The following is a 23,550-nucleotide window of genomic DNA, read 5'->3' on the forward strand; positions in this document are numbered from 1 at the left end:
CCAGGCTTCCCTGGCTTGGAAACCACCAGAAATAGGAAATTGGGACCTCTCACGGAACTGACTAGGCACGAAGTCCTTTTTTTGATGCATATGATAACAGGATTTGTCATTTCATTCAACATATATTTAATGAGAATTTGCTGACCAGCACCGTGCTGGGTACTGCAGTACAATGATGTGCACCATGGTCCCCAGTGCCTAGGAGCCCACGGTATACATACTGCTGAAGTGGTCAAGTTAGGAGGCAATTCCAATATCCCACAGAAAGCTTCATGAAAGGGACAGGTGAGCAGGTAAGCAAGGCTGTTGTGGAGCATAGCAGAGGGGCAGGAACCAGTGAAAGTTTCCTTAGCAGTTGCAAAGAGCTCACAGCAGGATGTCGCTGCACAAGTTTACTGAAGCTTGTATGTGGTTCTGGGGGAGGTGCTGTCATAGTCACTGAGACTAAAGCCAGAAACTAATGTAACCTAAGTGCAGTTTCCAGCACATGATAATAAGCACTAATGTTTATTTTTTTTAAAGATTTATTTATGCATACAAGAACTGGGGTACAGGCCAGAGGTGTAGGGGGTGAGAGGATTCACCAGAGACAGAGTGGGGAACAGAACAGACAGATTGACTGAAATACACTGCTGAGGGGAGCAGTGGAAGAGTCAGGAGAGGTCTGCTGCACCATGTGGGTAGCTCCCTGACTGGGGATCGAACTCATGCTGCAATGGCTGCTGATAGCTTCATAGGTTGCATCTTAACCTCTTGCGCCACCAGGGAGGCCCACTAATGTTTATTTGTGCTGTTAATATGTTCTAAGGCTCTACATATTCTATTTGTCTTATTGAGTCCAGGCTCATCTTAACAGAACACCACAGACTGAAAGGCTTAAAAAGCAGAAATTTATTCCTCACAGTTTTGAAACCTGGGAACCCCAAGCTTAAGCTGTCAGCCAATTCCCTTCCTGGTGAGAGCTATCTTCCTGGTTGGCAGAGAAGCATGGTCATGCTGCACCTCATGTGCAGGTGAGAGCAGGAGGGAACAGGGGAAAGCAGGTTCTCTGGTCTCTACTTATAGGAGCACTAATCCCACCATGGGGGCTTCACTCTCACAACTTCACCTAAATGTAACTACCTTCTAAAGGCTTACCTCCACATATCGCCACCTAGGGATTAGAGCTACAATAGATGAACTTGGGGAGACACATTCAGTCCATAGCAATATTGGTTGTGTTGCATGAGGCATGAAGTTGGAGTTACTGTCCTGTTTTATAGATGAGCCACTGAGACACAGAGAGGCTAGACCACAAATTGGTGGGGCCAGGCTTTGAAACTAGACCTCTAGGCTCTTATTTACTCTACTAGACTCCCTACCACACAACACAATGTCACACAGTGTATTTAATAAATGTTTGAGATGTTTAGTAGCCACTTTTTCACTTTCCCCCTAAGTTCAAATGTTCTTCCTTTTCAGTTTCCTTCCAAAGGAACCTCTGCTTCCTTTGGAAATATCTGAAAAGGTTTTTTAAAAATTTCTTTCAAAGATAGGAAAACTTTTATCCTTACGAAAACCTGTACACAAATGTTTACAGTAGCTTTCTTTGTAATAATCAAAAATTTGAAACAACCAATATGTCATTCAGTAAATAGATGGATAAATTGTGGTACATCCATACAATGGAATACCACTCAGTAGTAAAAAGGAACAAACTATTGATATATGCAACAACATAAATGATTCACAAGAGCATTAAGCTAAATGAAAAATGTCAGTCTCAGAAAGTTTAATTTTGTAAGATTCTATTTATGTAACATTCCAAAAATGACAAATTTAGAGAAGTAAAGAGTAGATTACTTGTTGCCAGGAGTTGGGAATGGTGAGGTATGGGGGTTGTGTGTGACTATAGCAGGAAGGAGCCTTGTGATGATGAAATAGTTCTGTATCTTGATTGTTGTGCTGGTCATACAAATCTATCCACACACTCTGTACCAATGTCAATTTCCTGGTTTAATGTACTATCGTTATGCTATAAGAAAGTGAAAATCAAAATCAACAAAAAACTATGAACTAGAGACACTTTTTGGGGGGTAGGGGGTGGGAGGGGAGGGATTGGGGTCAGAATGGGGTGGTTGCAATTGTATGGGGAATATAAAAATAAAATTTATTATTTAAAAAAATGTACTATCGTTATGCAAAAGCTGGTAAAGGATACACAGGACATCTCCATACTAAATTAGTGACATCCTGTGAAGTTATAGTTATTTTGAAATAAAAATGTGTTTGTTTGTTTTTTAATGCCAATGCCTGTGCCTAACAGATTCTAATTTAATTTGTCTGGCTACAGCCTGGATATAAGCATATTTGAAAAGCTGCCTAAGTGATTCTCACCTGCATCCAGAATTGAGCAGTGCCTGGAATCCTATAGTGGGAGGTACTCTTGAGTTGAGATATTGTTTTCAAGAATCCCTAATAAGGGCCTCCCTGGTGGCACATGGGGTTAAGATGCAGCACTATGAAGCTATCCGCAGCCACTGCAGCACGAGTTTGATCCCTGGCCAGGGAGCTGACCCACGTGGTGCAGCAGAACTCTTCTTTTTCTTTTTTTTTTTTAAGAGAATTTTTTTTTAAAGATTTATTTATTTATACAAGAACCCAGGTACAGGCCAGATGTGCAGGAGGTTGAGAGGATTCACCAGAGACAGAGTGGGGAACAGAACAGGCAGACTGACAAAATACACTGTTGAGGGGAGCAATGGGCAAGTCAGGAGAGGTCTGCTTGCCATGAGGGACCCTTGCTAGCAGGCCGAGATCGAACTGGTGCTGCAGAGGCTGCGGACAGCTTCACAGCACTGTGCTCAACTGCCTGCACCACCAGGGGAGGCCTGCAGCAGAACTTTTCTGTCTCACCTGCTGCTCCCCTCACCAGTGTATTTCAGTAGATCTCCCTGTTCTGCTCCCCACTCAGCCTCTGGTGAATCCTCTCACCACTCTGCATCTCTGACCTGCACCCCAGCTCTTGTATGCGTAAATAAATAAATCTTAAAAAAAAATAAATATAAGAGGAAACTTTGCAAGATTTGCTATCTGTCACCTAACAAAGGACACGTCCTTGAGAAGCTAGGACACTAAACAGAACCTCATGAATGACAAGGGAAGGGAGGTCCCAAAGCAGAAGGAATCACCATCATCAGCAAGCAGCAGCTCTAAGCCCCTAATTTGCTGGTTTGACCCATCTCCTTGCTGATGTTACCTTTGCAAGTCTGAGACCAAATGCCCACAGATGGATTCTAGCTCCTGAATTAAGACTTTCATCCTTTACTGGAGGTCCAAGTTACCAGTCCAGCTTCAAGGTCTTGTCTGTTTAATTTTTTACCATGGCGTCATAGCAAGGATCGCTGAGTCCCAGATGGCCAACACTGAATTACCATGTAATAAAATGTCTTTGGGACAGATCTCATACAGAAAGGTGCCAAGCATGTTTTCACCACCTTGCAACCCAATGTATGCTAACATTTTCAAAGAGGTTATTAAATTGGTATTGATTAAGTGCAGGTCAAGAATCAGGCACTTATGCTTGGCAGCTGGCAGTTCAGGTTACCATTGAGTCTCCAAAGGTTCTGAAAGAGTTTCAGATCAAGAAAGGAAACAGATACTGGGCATCTGAAGCTCCTCAGTTTCCCTGGGACCCCTACAAGATGGGAGCCACGTGTGCCCTCATATTAACACAGTGACCACCCATGGAGCCTTGGGGCAGCTGCAGGCGTGAGTCCTGGAATGCATTTTCTGGTAGCTGCATTTGGGTAAGTGGCAGACTGCCTGGCTGCCTCTTTTTCTTTTTTATAGCCTCTTGGCTGTCTGTGTGCAGAGATGTTCTGGCAGCTGGGGACCTGCCCTGGGGCAGATTTGGGGTCGAGTCCTAATGAGTGGCTTTGTTCTTTTAAACATTATTGTCATCCCACTCACCTATTCCTGTGAATAATTTGCTAATTTTGGCCATAAAAACAAGTTCTTAAACAATCTCCAGTAATATGTCTTTTTATGTCGATCAGGGGAATATTTTTCTGCCTCCTCTTTGTTTGATATGGAAATGAGTCTGGTAATAGTACAGCCAGTCAGGAGTAAGAGCATGGGAGAGAAAGAAAATTATGCCTACCATAAAGGTGGCTTCTGCTCTCTTCTGTAAGTCTTTGAAGAATTAGTTATTAGTTCTTGGAAAGCAAAAGATTCAAAATAAATGAACATCAAATTAGGGGTGTGCATGAATACGTTCTGAGTGTCTATAAAACATACTGCGTAACATGTGCTGCCTGATATTGCTGTGTGAATCATTCGGGACAAAACCTTCTTGTGAAAGGAATTAATAGGATTGGAAAAGTAAAATCCTCACAAATCAAGTGAACCTCTGCATCCACAGTCATACTGTTTTGGTCAAGGGAGATGTGCCTCCAAATACCCAGGTCCACTGCAGCCAAATGAGGCCAAGTCAGGCAAACGTGCACAGGACACTCCCTGCTCCCCCTTCTAGTATCTCGCCATTAAAACTCCCCATTTTAGAAAGTTCAGCAACTTACTTGTTCTGGCACTCCCCTTAGCCAAACTCCAAAGTTTCTGATAAAATCACTTATACTTGTTGATGGGATGGTTAATTATACTTTAATGGGCAAGGGTCTGTCGATGTATGTGTTAGGTAGCCAGGTGTTTGCAATTTAAGACTTCAAGCCATTGTCCTATTTTCAGGTAGTCCAACTTCAGTGAACCAATAGGGATAGAGGACAATAGAGAATTCCATGAGTTTTCACTAAATCTGGCTGACTGGAAGAGGTGGGGCCTGAGGTCAATTGGACTTAGCTAATCTTGGGCAGAAGCATTCCAGGTTTATTCACTAACCCCTGTTAGTCTGTCTTTTGCCATCACCAAGTGCCCACCAGTTTCCTGCCCGCTCCTCTCCCTCTTTTCTCTCTCCCCTTACCACCCCCTTCTTTTCACTAGCTCTTCCACATTTCTGCTGCTTTTCTATTCCCTCCTCATATCCTAACCCCCACATTTCCAGGTACACAGTTTGTTTTCCAGCACAGGTGACATCATTTTCCCTTCTGTCTTTATGCTTTTTTTTAGATTTATTTATTTTTATGCAAGAACTGGGGTACAGGCCAGGTGCACGGGAAGGTGAGAGGATTCACCATAGACAGAGCAGGGAGCAGAATAGGCAGGCGGACCAAAAGCACTGCTGAAGGGAGCAGCGGGCGAGACAGGAGAGGTCTGCCGCGCCCTGTGGGAATCTCCCTGGCCGGCTGAGAATCAAACCCGCTGCGCCACCAGGGAGGCCCTCTTTATGCTATTTTAACCCTGTCAAAAATACCTTGAAATGCAATCCCTCATCTTCTTAACAGAAGTCCCTCATCTTCTTGTGCTAAACTTTCAGGAGCCTGAACGCAGTCTCCAATACTAACCTGCTGGGTGACCTTGTATCAGTCACTTCACCTCTGGACCTCAGCTTCCATATCTAACATAATAGATTGGATTGCAAGGTTTGTCTCTACTCTGAAAGCTTATGATCTTATCTAACTTCAGGAACTTTTCTTAAATATATATATGTATATATTTTTATTACCTCAGACTTACAAGGAGGAACCCCACATGAATGGACCTTCAGGACATTATGCTGGTAAAATAAGCCAAAAAAGACATACATTGTATGACATCACTTATATAAGATATCTAGAGTAGGCAGACTCAAAGAAACAAAGTAGAGTGGTGGTTGCCAAGGGCTGGGGTAATGGGAAGTTGTTGTCTAATGGGTACAGATTTCCAGTTTTCCAAAATGAAAAAGTTCTGGAGATTGGTTGTGCAATAATGTCAATATACTTAACACTGATGTGTACACCTGGAAATAAATTACATTGTAAATTTTGTGAGGTGTGTTTTGCCACAAAACTTATTTTAAAAAACTACTTAAATGTATCCAAATAAAGCATTATTACTGTATGTTGGAAAACAGAAAGAAAAGCAGAAACAAAACAGATACTTCCTTTATTTCAGAGGTGAAGAAAATGAGGCCCAGAGAGGCAAGAGCTTTGCCCAGGGTCATACTGCTATGCCTATGTGCTTGCACAGGGGTCTGGTTTTCTTACTATTTTGTAATCAAAATAAGAAAGTTAATTAAAGAATACCATGTTTCCCTGAATTGCTTTTAGAAAAAAAAGCAATGGTGTTAACTCTTCATGTTATATATAACAAAAGAACGAAGCGATGTATACTTTTGTCAGTTATTAATCAGATTATGGGAGGACAAAAGACATAGTTCTTCCTCTCAGCTTTAAATTTAAGCCATCATATTCTTAAATTGTTGAGGTCTGAAGTTTTATGGCAAGTGACATATTTCCCTCCCCAGATGCTAGGATGGGAGTACAGGTCACTGTCCCCCTCACAGAGGTACCTTGGTAAAGAAAGACAAAATCAGCAGGTGCACAAGTAGCTCAGGCCCACTTGCCTGGGCCACATTGAGATGCCCAGGAAGGGTTCTACTGTGCCTCTGCCCCAAAGATATTTGCCTAAGAGCTTCATAATAATGCTGACACAGGGCTTCCTTGGTGGCGCAAGGGGTTAAGCACAGCACTGTGAAGCTATCCACAGCCTCTGCAGCACAAGTTCGATCCCCGGCCAGCCAGCACTGCTCCCCTCAACAGTGTATTTCAGTCAGTCTGCCTGTTCTGTTCCCCACTTTGACTCTGGTGAATCCTCTCACCCCCTGCACCTCTGGCCTGTACCCCAGTTCTTGTGCATAAATAAATCTTTTTTTAAATGCTGACACCTGAGGACACCCTACTAAAATATGAAGAAATAATTAATGCATTCTGCATCTTAAAAGCCAATTCTAACTAAGCATAAAATATTGCCAGTATGGGTAAAATAATTATTTTAAAGGGAAAGCTAAGTTATGAGAGTGGCCCAAAGGTATTCAAAAGTCACTGAATTGAAAATCAGGCAGCAGTGCCCTAAGTTCTATAATCTATTCCAGAAACAAGTGAATTAATTCTCATTTATTACTGTCAGATTAAAGTTATTGAGTAACTGAAAGTGCTTCTGGTACAGAGTCCAGGCAGGTTTTATACTTAAAATAGAGTGTTTAGATTGAGTAAATATTAACCTCAAAAATGTCCCAGGTTTACGATTTCATTCTACAATTATGAGTGAAGGAAAAAACTAACAAAAAACATTTAACATGAACACACAGTGAATCAATCCACCTATGCATAGTAACATGCTTTATTGTGTAGTGAAAAGTTAATCACTTTAAAATATCTATTTCTATACACACATGTATGGTGGAATAGTCCTATCACATAATATACGATTTTAGAGTTGAGTTTTATAGACATCATTTGTATGAATTTCATAATCTGAGGACTGATAATTACCTTTTCTAAGCTGAATGGAATTTCATCATCTGGGTAATTGTCTATTCCTTGTCTTCGTTGGTCAGAGAAGGGACAGTGGGAAGGAAATTCCTTCGCGGCGGTGAAGTATATATGGAGTTGGCATGTAGATTTGGACGTCATACTTAGATTAACTGTGCAAAAATTGGCATACCTTGAGACAAAAATATACACACTCTGAGATAATTAAATCCCTAGAATAGTTAGCTGCTGGGGTGAAATTAAAAAAAAAAAAAAAGATTACATTCAGTTGTCCCTCACAAGAAATCTTCTTGAAGATCATTTGTGATTTGAGAAACAGGTCTCCCAGGAGATTACATATTGTTGAAGACATAAGATTTATGTTACTTTTTGGCTGTTTTACTGGGAAGGGTCCTAAGAAGTCATTTAACTCAACCCCCTTGCTACAGACAGATTTATTGTTGCTTCCTTGCAACTCAATAAATGTTTGAGCCCATGGACCATATATCAAGTAATACACTGTATGTGGTGTATAGTGGTGTGCATCTGTACAAGGTGCATCTGTAATTTTATGATATTGGATTACATGACTTTTAAAATATTCAAATCAAAATTGTTAAAATTGCCGTCTAATGTTCTGTGAGCAAGGAAAGATTAATGGAAAAGGGAAAGCTAAGAAGGCTTCTCAAAACAACACTGTCCAGTAAAATGTGGCTACTGAGTACTATAATGTCACAGCTAAGACTGAGGGACTGCATTTTTAATTTAATCAGTTTAACACTAAATGTAAATAGCCATATATGGATATTGGCTACTATATTGGACAGCATGTTTTTAGAGGATATGAAATTGAGCTGGGTAATAAAAAAATGGTAAGTGAGAGTTTAACAGAAAATGAAATTTCCAAGCAAAGGCCAGTACTTGTGAAAATTTGTGGAGGCAGGAAAGTGTCACATATGGCCAAGTGAAAATCTAGTATCTGGCAAGACTAGAATGGAAGAAATGGATTATACTGGAAGGTAAGATAGAAGGATTCAAAACTATGCAGCATCATGAATGCAAGCCTGAAAAATATACAATTAATTCATGTTCAATTGGTAGACACTTAGGATTTTCAAGTAAGGTAAAACTATAATCTATCCAGTGCTTGAAGATCAGATTATGTGCAATGTGAAATTGAGGGTTGTTTTGATTACCTTTTGCTTTGTAACAAACCACATTTAGTGGAGTAAAGCAATAGACATTTCATTGTCCTCCTAGATTTTCTGGGCCAAGAATTTGGACAGAGCACAGAGAGGATGGCTCTTCTCTGCACCAAGATGTCTGGCAGTTCAGCTAGGGCAACTCGCACAGCCGGGGGGCTGAAGCACCCACAGGTTTCTTCGCTCACACTTGGTTCCTGGGCTAGAATGACACAATGGCTGGGAGTGTTATGAGGGCATCTCTAGGCAGCCTCTGATATGGCTTGGGCTTTTCACTGCTGAGTCCCCAGAGACAGTGTCCCAAGGGGGGCATCTGCAGAGTGACTGTTCCAAGAGAACCAGGTAGAAGCTACTTGGCCTTTTCTTCTGCTGCATTTTTTGGTTATAAATAAGTCACTGAAGCCAGCCAGATTGTAGGATGAGAGGTGTTATTGGGATCATCTCTGAAAAATAGTTTGCCACATAGGCTGTGATCTTCTGTGACTGGTTTCTTTCATATGGCATAAAGTATTCAAAGTTCATGCACAATGTGCCATGTGTCAATGTTTCATTCCTTTTTACATTTGACTAATACTCCGCCGTGTAAATATAACACATTTTGTTTATATACTCATTTGTTGATGGACATTTGGGTTGTTTTGACTTTTTGACTAATATCAGTGATGCTATACAAACATCCTATACAGGTTTTTTTGTGTGTGCATATGTTTTAAATTATCTTTGAACTATCTTTAAGAGTAGAATTATAACTTCATGCATAACATTTTGAGAACTGTCAAATTATTTTTCAAAGCAGATGTACCCTCTTACATTTCTACAACCAGCATATGAACATTCTAATTTCCCCACATTCTTGTCAATACTTATCTATTTCTCACAGCCTTCCTACTAGGTGAAACTGGTACCCATTGTAGCTTGGATTTGTATTTCACTGAAGGCTGATTGTGTTGAATATCATTCATGTTATGTTCACCTTTTGTATATCATCTTTGGAGAAATAGCTATTCAGATCTGACATTTATTTTTTAATTGGGTTGTTGCCTTTTATATTGTTGAGTTGCTAGCATTCTTTATAAAATATAGATATGTCTTTTATTAGATACATAATTTGAAAATATATTCTCCCATTCTGTGGGTTATCTTTTCACTTCTTTGATGATATCCTTTGAAGCTCAAAGTTTTAAATTCTTATGAAGGCCAGTTTATTTCTTTTTTGTTACCTGTGCTTTTGGTATATCTAAGAAGTCTTTGCCTAACTCCAGTTCATGAAGTCTTACTCCTAGGTTCTCTTTTATGCAATTTATAGTCTAACTGTTACATTTAGGTCTACAGTCCATGTAGAGTTTAATATATATAGTGTATAGATGTCCAACATCATTCTTTTACATGTGAATATCCAATTGTTGCTGCACATTTGTCAAAAGAAGGTTTTTTATTTTTCCCTTCATTTTTGTCTCTTCTTCCAACTTGTCATCCTTTTGCCTTTTAAATAGCTGTTAGCTTTTCACTACCACTACCAGTTCCCAATTGAGGCCTTCACCATCTCACACCTAGATAACGGCACCTGCCTTTATCCTTCCAAACTCTCTTTCCCTCCTGGAAAGGAAGATTGAAAACTGGAATTGAATTCATGTAATTCATCTGCTCAGGGTCTGCAATAATCCCCACTCAGCTAGCTCCTCTCTCTAGCTACTCTATGGGGCCCCACCCTGCCTACACTAGCAAATTAAAGATGCAAAACTTCATCTTCCTTGGCTATTCAACTCCTCACTGAAAAGGGAGTTCTCATTCTTCAATCATCTTCTCTCCCCTCCATCATCTTCCTGTCTGTAGACCCCCATGAAAATCCTATAACTCCTTAAAAGCTCCTCCAAACAACAGCTCCTTGGTAAAGCCTCCCTTAACTACTCCAACCATCACCAATGCTCTCCTCTGAATCTCCACTGCATTTGCATGTTCTGTAGCACCAGAAAATCTCTGTGCAGACATTGGTACATACAATTCCATCTACCACCCAACACCAGTGAACACTTACTGAACAGTTGAAGCTGACAACATTATGCAGGCATGACACACATAATACTGTTTCCTCCTGCCATCAGTGGGGGATTAGAACCAGATAAGCAAAAGAATTCCTTCTAGTTCTAGAATTCCACACCATCATTCATTATATACTAACACAATTTTTATGTTTAAGATTAAAATTAACTCATGTTTCCAGTTGAGGAAATTTTCCAAAATATGTCACTGTTTTCCAAAGATTAACAGCATTATAATTTCTTGAAATGGAACGTACTCAGTCATATTAATGATGAACCCATTTCACACAAAAGCATTGGGGTATATGTGATTTGGTGACAGCTTAAACTTTTGGACCACTCCAAATCCTCACAGCCAAACTTACAGAGTATCAGATTGCAAGCTCTCTCCCCACCCCAAAACCACCCCTTAAAAATATCTTTCAATGAAGAGGCAAAATTTGATGACGTCTACGCTGAGAGCTTGAAACAATAGCAGCTTTATGCTTTTAACGCTTCAAAAAGCTGCCAAGTGACTACTCTAAGAATGCGTACTTGTAGATGACTGAAGACTTGCATAGGCATCCCCCTGTGACTCAGTTCCCCATTAGCAAGAGGAAATTTCTGCTACCCCCCTCCCCCCAGCACCTTTAATAAAGCAACGGCTGGTACCTATTAACTAGGGAGATGCGGGCAATTGCAAGATTGAACCTTTGGCAGAGAAGGGGCAACAGGGCAGTTAGGCAACACACTGCTGTAAAGAGCCAGTGGGTTAAGAATTTGTTGAAATGACCTAAACAAGGTACATATTTTTTAAAATCAACTGAAAATAAGTGACCAACTAGCTGGACTTATTCCACAAGCTTGATCCCCCAGTTGCTTCCAGAAAATGCCCGGCGGGCTTGGGTGCACAGTAGGAACCCCACCCAGCGTTTTCAGCAACCACTGTTTTGGAGTGAATCACCGGGGTTGCAGAGTAGGTCTGCCAAAGCGCGGGTGCCACTGCGGGTTCACCTACCCGCCTCTTCTTACAGGTTGCAGCGCGAAGAAACTGAGATACAAACTTCCCAGCTCAGAACCCTGCTGCTAGGAGAATCGCTAGAAGAGCGGTTCGGTTCCGCTGTGTCTGCTGTTGGTGGTCGGCTGGTATTCAACCTCCACCACCAGCCCCCCACCCCACCCCCGCCACACCCTTCAGTTAAAGTTTGCTCCCCATTCGCCTCTCGACTCGCTCTCTTCTCCTCCGGCAGGCTGGAGAACCACAGAGGAGTTCCTGGGTCCGTGGCGCACAAACACACCCACCAACAAAAGAAAGCCCATTAAATCTTCCCTCCTGTGAACTCAGCCCCAGAGAATACCTCTTTGAACTGACCCCCGCAGCCGCCGCCGAAGCCCCGCGCTGTCTGGGGTGCGCTGGGCCCTCCCCTGCGCTCTCCCTCCCTCCGGACTGCGCACTTTTGCAGCGCTCTGGGTCTTTGATGTCTCTTTACATTACCGGGGAGCAGCCACACGCTCTTCCCCGGCGGCGCTGGGCTTTGTGTAACGGAACTGACATTTGGCCTTGATACGTGTATCTCTTGGTGATAGTAACAAATTTCTAAAATAAATATTGTACTTTGATCTCCCCGCACTGCATTTTTAATGGACGGTCTGAATGTTACTTCATTATGAAAAGTTTTTCAGGTGCACCAAGTGTAAAGGAAGGGAGACAGACCAAAGAGCATCTTTCCCCACCCCCTTTGTAAAGTGTTTCCAACTTCAGCAGGGGCCTGAAGGTCTGGGGTCCGAGTGGGCGTTCACAAAAGGAGGTGAGGCCAAGAACAAGGACTGGGAATAGTCAAGAAAAGGCCAACTTTCCGCAAAGCACTGTCCTAAAGACTTTGCATATATACCTCTTTTAAGCCTACCGGCACTCCAGGTGAGCGCTGCTATACAAGGTGAACACTAATATTTCAGATTTACAAGAATGGCCATTCTACAAATTGGGAAACTGAGGCATAAACAGGTTGAGTAATTGGCTTGCCTGAGTCAACTAGAAAGTGACAACTAAAAATATGGTTTCAGATTTCCAGAGTCCATCCCCTTAACTATCATGCCACTGTTCTCTTTTGCACTGCTGTTCACTGATGATGATCTTATTGACTAATGGGGTCCTCTTGGAGAAAGAGTTCTCTCCTATAACAACTAAGGAAATAAATTGACTTGTCTTGACTTTTTGTTTAAAAATAGCAACAACAGGGCCTCCCTGGTGGCGCAAGGGTTAAGACGAAACCTATGAAGCTATCCACAGCCACTACAGCACGAGTACAATCCCCAGCGGGGGAGATACCCACATGGTGCAGCAGACCTCTCCTGGCTTGCCCGCTGCTCCCCTCAGCAGTGTATTTCAGTCAATCTGCCAGTTCTGTTTCCCGCTCTGTCTCTGGTGAATCCTTTCACACACACACCCCACATCTCTGGCCTGTCCCCCAGCTCTTGTATGCATGCATAAGTAAATATTTTTTAAAAAACAGCAACAACAACAAAAGATAATAAAAAACCAGTGTCTTCCAGCCCGCCGGGGAAATCCCAGGGATTCAAAGAGCTCAAAGGAGCGGGCGAGGAAACACGCTAATGGGCCAGGCCCGCTCGACATGTGCAGGCGCAGGTGTCAGTTACCTGGAGCTCTGGTTTCTGATTTGAACCTCAAAAGGGCTCCTTCAGGTCCCAGGCTTTGCCGGGACTCTACCTATGACCAGGATGTAGAAAGGTTGGCTGGGCTGGAAGCAAAACACTCTTTCCTCCGGTTCCCCGTGCCCAGAGCACCCGGACCTCCTCTTCAGAAGGAGCCAGACCACATCCGCAGAGCTGTGAGTTCACTGCTCCTCGTTCCCGGGGACAAAGGACATGTGAAGTGCATGAGGTCCATTGTCTTCAGTAGATGTTCCTATTTCCCTGGTGGGCCCGGGGCAAGAGGGAATGTGGCGTGGTGGCGTAGTGTTTCGACCCTGAGGGAATGCATAGGGCATCCGTATACAAACCAGGCGCTTAATCCGACGCCCGTTGGAGTTTGGGGGAGAAGGAGGCGGGTGGATCAACGGGTGGGGCCTCTCAAGTCAGTCCCGGGCTCGGGGCGGTTCCCGAGAGGACCGCGCTCAGTAAGACTGAGTGCGAGATGGTTTGGGGGCTCCCCGCACGACCTTGAAGAGAGGAGACCGCATCCGCGGATACGGTGGATAGAGAGGTGGGTTGGCCAAGCCCAGGTGGCCCCCGCCGCTGCGTGTCACGTGGGCCGCGGCCACCCGCAGGTGACCTCGGCGGGGATCCCTGGCCCTTAATCCTTCCAGAGCGGTGAGAACCCCTCGGCGTCCCGCCCCCTCTTCCTCCTCCGGCGTCCAGGTTCGCGGGTGAGGACACCCCCTGACCGCACCTTCGCGGCAAGTCGCATTTTGCGTCCTGGGCAAGAGGGAGGAAGAAGGCCGACTTTCGCTGCTTGGTGAGGCAGGGCCTGCTACCTAGGGGCTGTGGGACACGTTCCGGTGCGGCGTTTGCCTGACCTGGGCAAAGCATCCCGCACCTGCAAAACTTTTATTTCCTTCCAAAGGTTACAGAAACAACAGTTTTTATTTACTTTTTTTTTCCTGATAGAGGACCTCCTTCGGGCTATTTGTGGTTTGAGTAACAACAGCAAAAGGCTTCCTCGACAACGCCTGACTTTTTTTTTTTTTTTGAGTAGTTTCATGATTAGCCTGTGCGACTTGAGAAAGCGCACAATCGCTCGGCAGGACTTCGGAGGAGAAGTTGCCAGCATCGCTGGGGACGTTCGGTGGGGCCTCAGAGATGAGCCTCTCGGCCGGCCCTCCTCGGCATCCAGATCTGCCTGCTGGGGAGAGAGGTGCGGCACACACCGCCCCCCACCCGGGGCTATATTGTGGGTTGCTCTGGGTGTCCTGCCAAGTTTAGCTTAAAGCGAGCGCGCGCGGCACGGGTGGTTTTTCCCAGACTCGTTATTTGCAAAAGTTGTGACCCAAGAAAACTTGCAGGTCGCCAGCAGGAACGTCACAAGCACCCATCACTTGTCGGGCAGGCGGCCCCGGAGCGTGCGCGCCACCCACCGCCGCCCAAGGCGGACACTCGGCCCCGCCTCGGGTCACCGCTCCGCCCGCGGCTCCTCCCGGCCGAGCGTGGGGAGCGGAAGCACGCGGCCCGCTGGGCGCGGTCAGCCCCACGCCCCGCCCCGCCCCGCCCCGGGAATTCGCTGGATTAAGAGGTGTTCGCGGGCGGGTCGGAGTGCCGTCAGGGTGCGAAGTGTTTAAGTACAGGAGAGAGACGTCTCAAAGTCCCGGGACTGGAGTCTAAAGCAGATTCCTCTGGAGATAACAAAGACACTTTGTCACTTTGGGAGCTGCCTCTGTGCAAATCTTTAATTGCAATGGCTGGGACTGGGGGAGAGCGGGATCCAGTGTCTAGAGCAACCCAAGCGCGGGTCTCCAGGCGGCAAGGCCCCCTTTGATCAGGAAAATCCAATTATTTGTGTATATACATTTCCCACATAGTGATTACTTCATTAATTGTCCCGCCTTTATCTCCTCCCTTCCCATCCCCCCTAATAATCAGTTCTTTTATCCAGACCAACAAACACACCATAGGAGCTTTGTGGATTCAAAGGATTTGCTTTCGCTTCTGAAAGAGCCGCTATTCTTTGATGATTGGGTAGCGGCAAACTTCAAAGCCATAAATCTTCCCTCTGACTGGCTGGCGGCCCAGCAAAGTCCTTATCAAATTCTTGGAGGTGATCCTGAAGCGCTCAGACTGCGCGCGGAGCGAGCGAGCGGGGCGCTGCGAGGGGCGCGGGCGGGGAGGGCCGGACGCGCAGCGCCGGCTCTGGGGAGGGACGCTGGGTGGCCGTTCGTCCTCGCCTTCGGGTCTCATGCCTCGACTGCGCCCGGCTCCGCTGCCCACGGCTCGCAGGCTATAGCCATGGCCGCCGTAGCTGTCCTCCGGAACGACTCTCTGCAGGCCTTCCTCCAGGTCAGCACTGGGCTGGGAAGGGGAAGGGTCGTGCGCGGATCTCCCCTGGTACTTGGTGTGCCCTGAATCTCAAAGGGAACCCCGCTCGGAGGGTGCCACAGGGGTCAGATCTAGGGGTCCTCACGCGAACTTCACACATAACCTTAACTGTTGGGAGTGTGGCCTGTGGGGGAGGAGCGGGGGCGGGAAGGGACTCACAGGTCCGGAGGTGCGCGTGTAGCGGAGAACAGGGCCCCTGCTCACCCCGCTGGGCCCTCCTGCTGGTTTCAGCCTGAGGCGGGCGGGGGAGGAGTTGGAGAAACGTGGAAACGAGAGCTTAAAAGATGCGGAGGGTGGTTGGGCAGCGGGTGTGTGGGTGTTTCCATATCCTTTCTGACCGCGGAGCCGGGAGCGGCCCGTCGGATTCCTCTCCCCTCCCACTTTGTGCCTGCGGTCTCCGGGGCTGGATGGCGTCTCTTTGCACCGAGTAGTTTTAACAGGGAGCGCTCGCGCGGCCCGCGCGGCCCGCTTTCAGGTAGCGCAGGCACCAAAAGTTTTCCCGGACTGGTGGGTGCCGGCTTGGGACGCGGTGGCGGGAAGCGTTGGGGAGGGGCAGAGGGTTAAGAGCTGGCGTGGGGTGGCTGGCCGGCGGGGTGACCGCTCTTGGAGCGCTAACCTTTTGTCTCTTCTCCGCCCTCCCCTGCCGCCGGCCATGCAGGACCGCACCCCCTGCGCCTCCCCGGACCTGGGTAAACACTCGCCCCTGGCGCTGCTGGCCGCCACCTGTAGCCGCATTGGCCAGCCAGGGGCCGCGGCGCCCCCGGACTTCCTGCAGGTGCCCTACGACCCCGCGCTGGGCTCGCCCTCCAGGCTCTTTCACCCTTGGACCGCGGACATGCCCGCTCACTCGCCGGGCGCGCTGCCGCCCCCGCACCCCAGCCTGGGGCTGACGCCGCAGAAAACGCACCTGCAGCCGTCCTTTGGGGCAGCACACGAGTTGCCGCTCACACCTCCTGCCGACCCCTCGTACCCCTACGAGTTCTCACCGGTCAAGATGCTGCCCTCGAGCATGGCGGCACTGCCCGCCAGCTGCGCACCTGCCTACGTGCCCTACGCGGCACAGGCCGCCCTGCCGCCAGGCTACTCCAATCTGCTCCCACCGCCACCGCCGCCCACGTGCCGCCAGCTGTCCCCCAACCCGGCCCCCGACGACCTCCCGTGGTGGAGCATCCCGCAGGCGGGCACCGCTCCCGGGACCTCCGGCGTCCCTGGGGGCAGCCTCTCCGGCGCCTGTGCCGGGGGTCCCCACGCGCCCCGCTTCCCCTCTTCAGCGGCCGCCGCGGCCGCCGCCCTGCAGCGGGGTCTGGTGCTGGGCCCGTCGGACTTCGCGCAGTACCAGAGCCAAATCGCCGCGCTGCTGCAGACCAAGACCCCCCTGGCGGCCACGGCCAGGAGGTGCCGCCGCTGCCGCTGCCCCAACTGCCAGGCGGCGGGCGGCGCCCCGGAGGCAGAGCCGGGCAAGAAGAAGCAGCACGTGTGCCACGTGCCGGGCTGCGGCAAGGTGTACGGCAAGACCTCGCACCTGAAGGCGCACCTGCGCTGGCACACGGGCGAGCGGCCCTTCGTGTGCAACTGGCTCTTCTGCGGCAAGAGCTTCACGCGCTCGGACGAGCTGCAGCGGCACCTGCGGACTCACACGGGCGAGAAGCGCTTCGCCTGCCCCGAGTGCGGCAAGCGCTTCATGCGCAGCGACCACCTCGCCAAACACGTCAAAACGCACCAGAATAAGAAGCTCAAAGTTACTGAGGTCGGGGTCAAGCGGGAGGACCCGCGGGACCTGTGAGCAGAAGGGCTCCTCTTTGGGGAGGTATTAGGGGCAGCCTGTGGACAGGTGGCTGAGCAGGGGAGCTTTGCCCCTTTTTGCTGCTGGCTTCCCACAGCCACGCCAGGCTCCCAGCTTCCCTAGCCCCGGCCTCCTCGGATGGACCCTGTGCCCAGGAGGAGCAGAATAGGTAGGGTTGGAATCTCTGTATTAAGCAAAGGCATTTTCAAGCTCTAAACCATTCCCACCATCTGGGAGACCCACAGTTTGGAGGGGTCCGCCCTTGGCTGACCTTGTATATAGGAAACACTGCTGAGTTTAAGCGGAAGGACCTTGTAAATCTCAAACAGAGCTCGGGGTTTTGTTTTATTTGGGCTTTTGTTTTTGTTTTTTACTATGACCGGGACGGACTTTGTACAGGTTATTTAATAGCTTTGTTAAAGAATAATTATAATAATTATAACATTAATGAAAATGTTACTTTTGTCCTCAGCTCCGTGCAGAGGTAAAGCATGAAATGTCTCTGTAAAGCGATAAGTAATTGCAGCGTGAAAATAAATATGTTAACTCCGGGGTCACCTCGGGAAGACCCCACTGAGCTGGTCTCATTTGAGCTTTCTTTCTTCTGGGATGCTTTGCAAAGCTGTCAGGTTTCACTGGGAATTTGAAGGTTTGTGTAGGTTGTGTCAGAGGCTTCTTTGGTCTGGAAGGTTCTAAGCAAGTGTATTGGGTGCCTTGGTGGAGAAAGTAGGACAGGGGCAGGACAAGATTTTCCCATCACAGCTTGAGACATGCCACCTTGGGACTTGATCAGAGACAGTCGGGCTTCTCTTATATACCTGATGCACTTAAACTACACGTTCTTTTAGGGCGGATACCTGTGGCTTTCCGCTTCCTGATGTTCTCAGGACAGAGGTCACAAGCGGGCGGCGCTTTCCCCCTCAGCTGGCTGTGTGGGCGGCTGGAATGGTACTTGGCTCTCAAGGACCTGTTCCCAGATGTTGGCTTTTTGAAAGTTACAGAAAAACTAGGGGGCCCTATTCAGGGTGTTCTTTGCTGGTGGAAGAAAAGCGCCATTCCTGTTTTGCAGACCTTTGGTGATCTATACAATTATGTCGTCCTTGTTTCTTCTTAATCACTTCCTCTGGGGTCTTAACAGGTTTGTTTCACCATAGTCGGTCGCTTAGGGATTTCTGGCTGAGCCTGGAAGTTACTACCATTTTGAACCTTGGGTTTTTTTTTTTTTTAATCATTGATATAAACTAAGATTTGCTCAGGGAGGAGCCAGAAATATTCATAGTTGGAAGTGTGGAAATGGTTTCTTATTTTTGTCTAAAAACTGAAGTTTTGAAGTTTAAAGGTGTTTTTTAAATGTCTCAACTGGCTTGATGTTTTCTAATGTGTGAACTTTAGAAACTGAAAACTTAATATTTGATTTAAGATTAGCAAAAATAGGAAAATATTGTAAATTTTAATATGTTAAGCTAGCCTCACCAATGCCAACTTTCAATAGAACTTGCTCACCTTTTCATGGGAATAGAAGTGTGTATGTACTGATTTACACACAAACTGTGACTGTGTCTTTTGTTTGAAATCAAACTGAAGGGTAAGTTCTTAAAAACTATGAGGGTATGGCTTGAGACTCACAGTAGTAAATAAAACACAAACATCCCTATAATTGAGGTGAAAATTACTTTTATACGCCTAAAAATAGCATTTTTGATCTGGAACTTGGGATAAGACACTAAATAGCCATTAGAATCATTGTGGAAATATGAATAAATAAACCAATTACTCAGTAGAAATTTTGGAACTATTTAATAACAAATGGGTTCTTTGCCTGCTAAGAAATTTGAGTTAAATTTTCAAGAGTGGGGTAGTTTTGCAAGCAATAGTAATAAGAAAGTTGCTTGACAGTAATATTAATATACATCTAATGTGTAATCTTAATCTAAATCTAGATTATTGAGAATCATTTCTGTGAAGAGTTACAAAATCTTAGACTGAACCATGCCTTGGCAAATGATGGAAAGAGCAATCCTTATTAGAGAATGAAAATATCAACAGCTTTGAACTCAGAAAAGTAGAATTGATTCTCTCATTGCAATGAAAAAGTTTCCTTATAACATCTTTGTGATTAATATCTGACACAGATAAAATATATGAAATTTATCTTAAAATACCATATTATAATTTTTAAGAAGCAGAAAAAAATCATTTGCTGACAATAACTTTTTTATGTTTTCAAATTTTGAGAACCTTAAAAATTTGGTAAAAGTATAGTCTTTAGACTAGCTTGGTATAGCTGAAAGACTGTTCCTCATTGTACCACTGCAAAAATGTGTTCCAGTTACTTTAGAAAAAAAAATGTTTATGCCATTATCCAAGTGGAGTCCAGGAAGCCACAACTATGGGATATTATTATTCAAATGTAGGAAAGCATTACACACTTATACTGAAAAATAAGCTAATAAGTGCTCAGTAATATAAGTTTGACGATGCAGAAAGGTATTAGACTGTGTAAGCTGTTAAAACTTGAACTGCTGCTGCATGCTTTGTCTACAGCCAAGGTACCATTTGGGACTTTAATAATTATTTTTACATAAATCAATATGTAAGAAATAAAAGTGTGTAATTAAGTATACTTAGCAGAAAATTTAATGAAACTCAAAAGAAGTCAGAAGCAAATTACTACTAAATGAAAACTAAAATTCATTTTTATTTGGACTTTTGCCAACATCAAAAAAGGAAGTTGAGTTACCAATTGTATACAAGTTGGATTTACTTAAAGTACTCAATTCAATTTTTAAAACTTATTGCCACTCTGTTAATTGCCTCGCATGTCAGTAGACATTTTACATTTTTAAGCAACTATTTTAGTAGCATACAAATAAAGAGAATAATGTCATAAGTGAGAAAATTTTAAATTAAGGTGACTTCTGATTATTTTTAATTTAACAGTCAATTGATAAATGAATCATTTTGACCAACTTAGAACATGGAGAAACTGAGTTATCACTAACTTGGGTAACTTGGAATTGTGTCTGAACTTGTTAACACTCCATACTTTCCTGCTTTTTCCAAGGGAAAATTGTGCACATTTATCTTTAACTGACCACTTGTTTGCAGTAGTTCTGGTAATGAATGAAAGTAAATATTGTAAAGAAATACAGCTGTATTATTCATCTCACTTTTAGTCTTTTCTAAGTTTCAGTTCAAGTTTAAGCTTTATATAAGTAATTGTGTATATTGTTTTAAGTTATTTTGCCTTAAATTAAGTCATACCAATTAATAAAATAATCTGGATGAGCATGCCTCTTATGGAAACCTACTTAAAACAATATTTGTAGAAAAGGCAGTTTTTCAACCCAATTTACACTATATTTCTATTCTAATATTGTGGGGTTTTAAGTAATCAGTTTAAAACAATGTCTTTAATGTTTCACGCTTACTTTGGTTCTGCTATGAGAGTTTCACAGAATGTTATTATTGCAGTAGCTGTGACTTCAAATTTATGTAAATACTAAGTTGTTTAAGGCCTTAAAATTGAAACCCTTTTACTTGCATTATCTCACATTAATTAATGACATGTTGAGGTAAATGGACAAAATCTCATTGAGAAATGGCTTGTATTGTATAATCAAATTCAATACTCAAGCTTTGTAATTATGGTGTTCTAAATTCCCAAACTGAGGTCCAATCAAAACAAGTCATATTAATGTTCTATGAAATATTGCTGCATTGATGTCTTCATGATAGAGGGGAACTTTATTTTTTTTTAAAAGATTTATTTATTTATACAAGCACTGGGGTACAGTCAGAAGAGCGGGAGGGTGAGAGAAGTCACCAGAGAGCAGAGGAGGCAGACTGAGAAAGTACACTGCTGAGGGTAGCAGCGGGCGGCCGGAGAGGTCTGCGCGCGCCATGTGGCCAGGGATTGAACCGGTGCTGCAGAGGCAGGCAGTGGGCAGCTTCACAGACCAGCACTCAACCGCTGGGCCACCAGGGAGGCCCCAGATAGAGGGGAACTTTAAAAAGGGATGAGACCAAGGGTAACTTTGAAATAAAGATGCAAGCAACATAGTTTGATAAACCAGGAGGGAAAAAAATCTGAAAAAATTCTAGATAAAAGTAGGTAAATTGATAATGAGATAGTAAATATTAAGATTGATATTAAAAAGGGGGGATAGTAAAAATTTGGGCCAAAAGGATATGTTTTATTATGGGGTCACTATAATGACTAATGTGGCATTCAATATATGTAAACAGTACATTTTTCTCTGTGGCTATTGGACACAGTACAATTTTGCATAAAGATCTTTGTGTCAATTTCTCCTCCCTTAACTGTTTTTAAATTAATTATAGGCATTATAAAAAACTTAAATAATATTCCTTACTACAATGAATAACTGATAATCGTTCAAGAAAGATGTAATCAAGCAGCTATGGACCATTAGAAATTTATGATAGTTTTTCACAGCTATTTTGCTATTACAACTTTGTATTATCAAAGATTTGCACCTGATGATTGATGTGGCATACATTTTTATGCTGATATTTTGATGACTTTCCTTTCTAAACTTTACATTTTTCCATCCCTGTCTTTAGTAATTATACAAAAGCATAATCCCCAGTGGAATATTGAACACTTAATTCATAACTCAGTCCATGCATATGAGCTGTAGTTGTTTCTGCAGAATACATCATAATTTATATTAACTAATATCTTTTGGTTGTCTACCTAACACCAAACTTCAATTCCTGATTTATGGAAAATCTACAACTTTCAAAATCTAAAGTTGTTTCAGCACGATGAAAATGCAGTCTGCCTATTATGAAATGGAAGTTTGTTTTATAGGAAAACTGCTCATCTAATTTTTTTCAATAGTTGACAAAATTCTGATTTCAAAAAATATGCTAAAATACTCTCAACTCTAAGTATCTAGATGTTACCTGATTTTTTTTTTTAAATAAAATTAACTGTCTCTTCATATAGTCTTATGTTTGCATAATCTAAAGCCTGGAGGAAGAACATTTAACCCTCAGCTTAATTTCATCCAGTTAACAAGGCAAATATCAAAACCAAATCCTCATTTATACCTCTGTTTGGGAAAATGTGTCCTAATTTGTGAAGTTAGATCACAATTTCTTAGAAATCTACATAAGATACCATGAAATCTTATTTCTCTCTTTGTGAGTTTTAGTCTTATGTATATTGTTTTCTTTTTCCATTCTCAGTGCTTCTTGTGAATCTCACATGTCTTCTATATAATCGTGTTTCATCCCTGACATGAGAGCTTATTTTGTGTCATTTGTCTCTCTTCCTTTTCTTGAAATGTTTATGCTATTTGATTTGGCTCCTTAGAATGCAGAACTTCATAGGATTCTAAACAGTGGTAATATTAAGTCTTTCATACTTTTTAGACATTTCTATTCCTTCATTAAATTTTACATTTGAATAAATAAAATTTATAGTTCTCTTTGAAGATTCAAGTCATGGTTTATTTGTGCAGAACATGGCTGATGTTTACTGTGAATTTGTGAACCACAGCAGGGAAAATAATTCCATCACAATTAGAAATAAATGGTAAAACATGATTGAGGATTATGGTTTGAGGTAGTAGTCCCAGGTTGGATAGATTTTAATTAGTAAAAAGTATACAAAAAAGTAGATTGCCTGAATCTATAAACTTCCATTTTTTTTATTATAAATTTTATTTTTATATTCCCCATACAATTGCAACCCCCTTATTTTGACCCCAATCCCTTGAGCTAAAGTTTTAATGAAGGGGATGTGAACTAAGACTTGTTAGCTTTTAAATGGAATGTAGACCAGAGGTGCAAGGGGTGAGAAGATTCACCAGAGACAGAGTGGGGAGCAGAACAGGCTGACTGACTGAAATACACTGCTGAGGGGAGCAGCAGGTAAGACAGGAGAGGTCTGCTGAGCCATGTGGGTTGACTCCCTGGCCAGGGATCTAACTTGCGCTGCAAAGGCTGCTATTACCTTCAAGGTGCTGAGACTTAACCCCTTGTGCACCAGGGAGGCCCAAGCATTTAACTATATTCCTTATTGAGGTTAATATATTTGATGGAGCCTTCTTTTTTCTCTCTTACACCTTTATTCTCCTCTG

General features: G+C 44.1%; 2 protein-coding genes across 2 annotated transcripts in view; both read left to right on the plus strand.

The window, feature by feature from the left end:
• ERICH2 (glutamate rich 2) overlaps window positions 1-23,550 on the plus strand; it is a 100,253-nt gene that overhangs the window by 24,537 nt on the left and 52,166 nt on the right. The gene's annotated exons all lie outside the window — the stretch shown is intronic.
• On the plus strand, window positions 15,498-18,657 carry SP5 (Sp5 transcription factor). The gene is made up of 2 exons (XM_037521850.2): window positions 15,498-15,615; window positions 16,313-18,657. The coding sequence occupies exons 1-2, from the start codon at window positions 15,565-15,567 to the stop codon at window positions 17,435-17,437; spliced, it is 1,176 nt and encodes a 391-aa protein (XP_037377747.1). The 5' UTR covers window positions 15,498-15,564; the 3' UTR covers window positions 17,438-18,657.

The sequence above is a fragment of the Talpa occidentalis genome, unplaced genomic scaffold (genome assembly GCF_014898055.3).
Source record: "Talpa occidentalis isolate TD23 unplaced genomic scaffold, MPIMG_talOcc4v2.1 talOcc4.3, whole genome shotgun sequence".
In the NCBI taxonomy this organism is placed as follows: domain Eukaryota; kingdom Metazoa; phylum Chordata; class Mammalia; order Eulipotyphla; family Talpidae; genus Talpa; species Talpa occidentalis.

Excerpts from the sequence above, each read along its gene's own strand:
- SP5 (XM_037521850.2), top strand. The coding sequence starts at position 15,565 with ATGGCCGCCGTAGCTGTCCTCCGGAACGACTCTCTGCAGGCCTTCCTC. Across the intron at positions 15,616-16,312 it reads CTCTGCAGGCCTTCCTCCAG|GACCGCACCCCCTGCGCCTC; the intron begins GTCAGCACTGGG and ends CCGGCCATGCAG.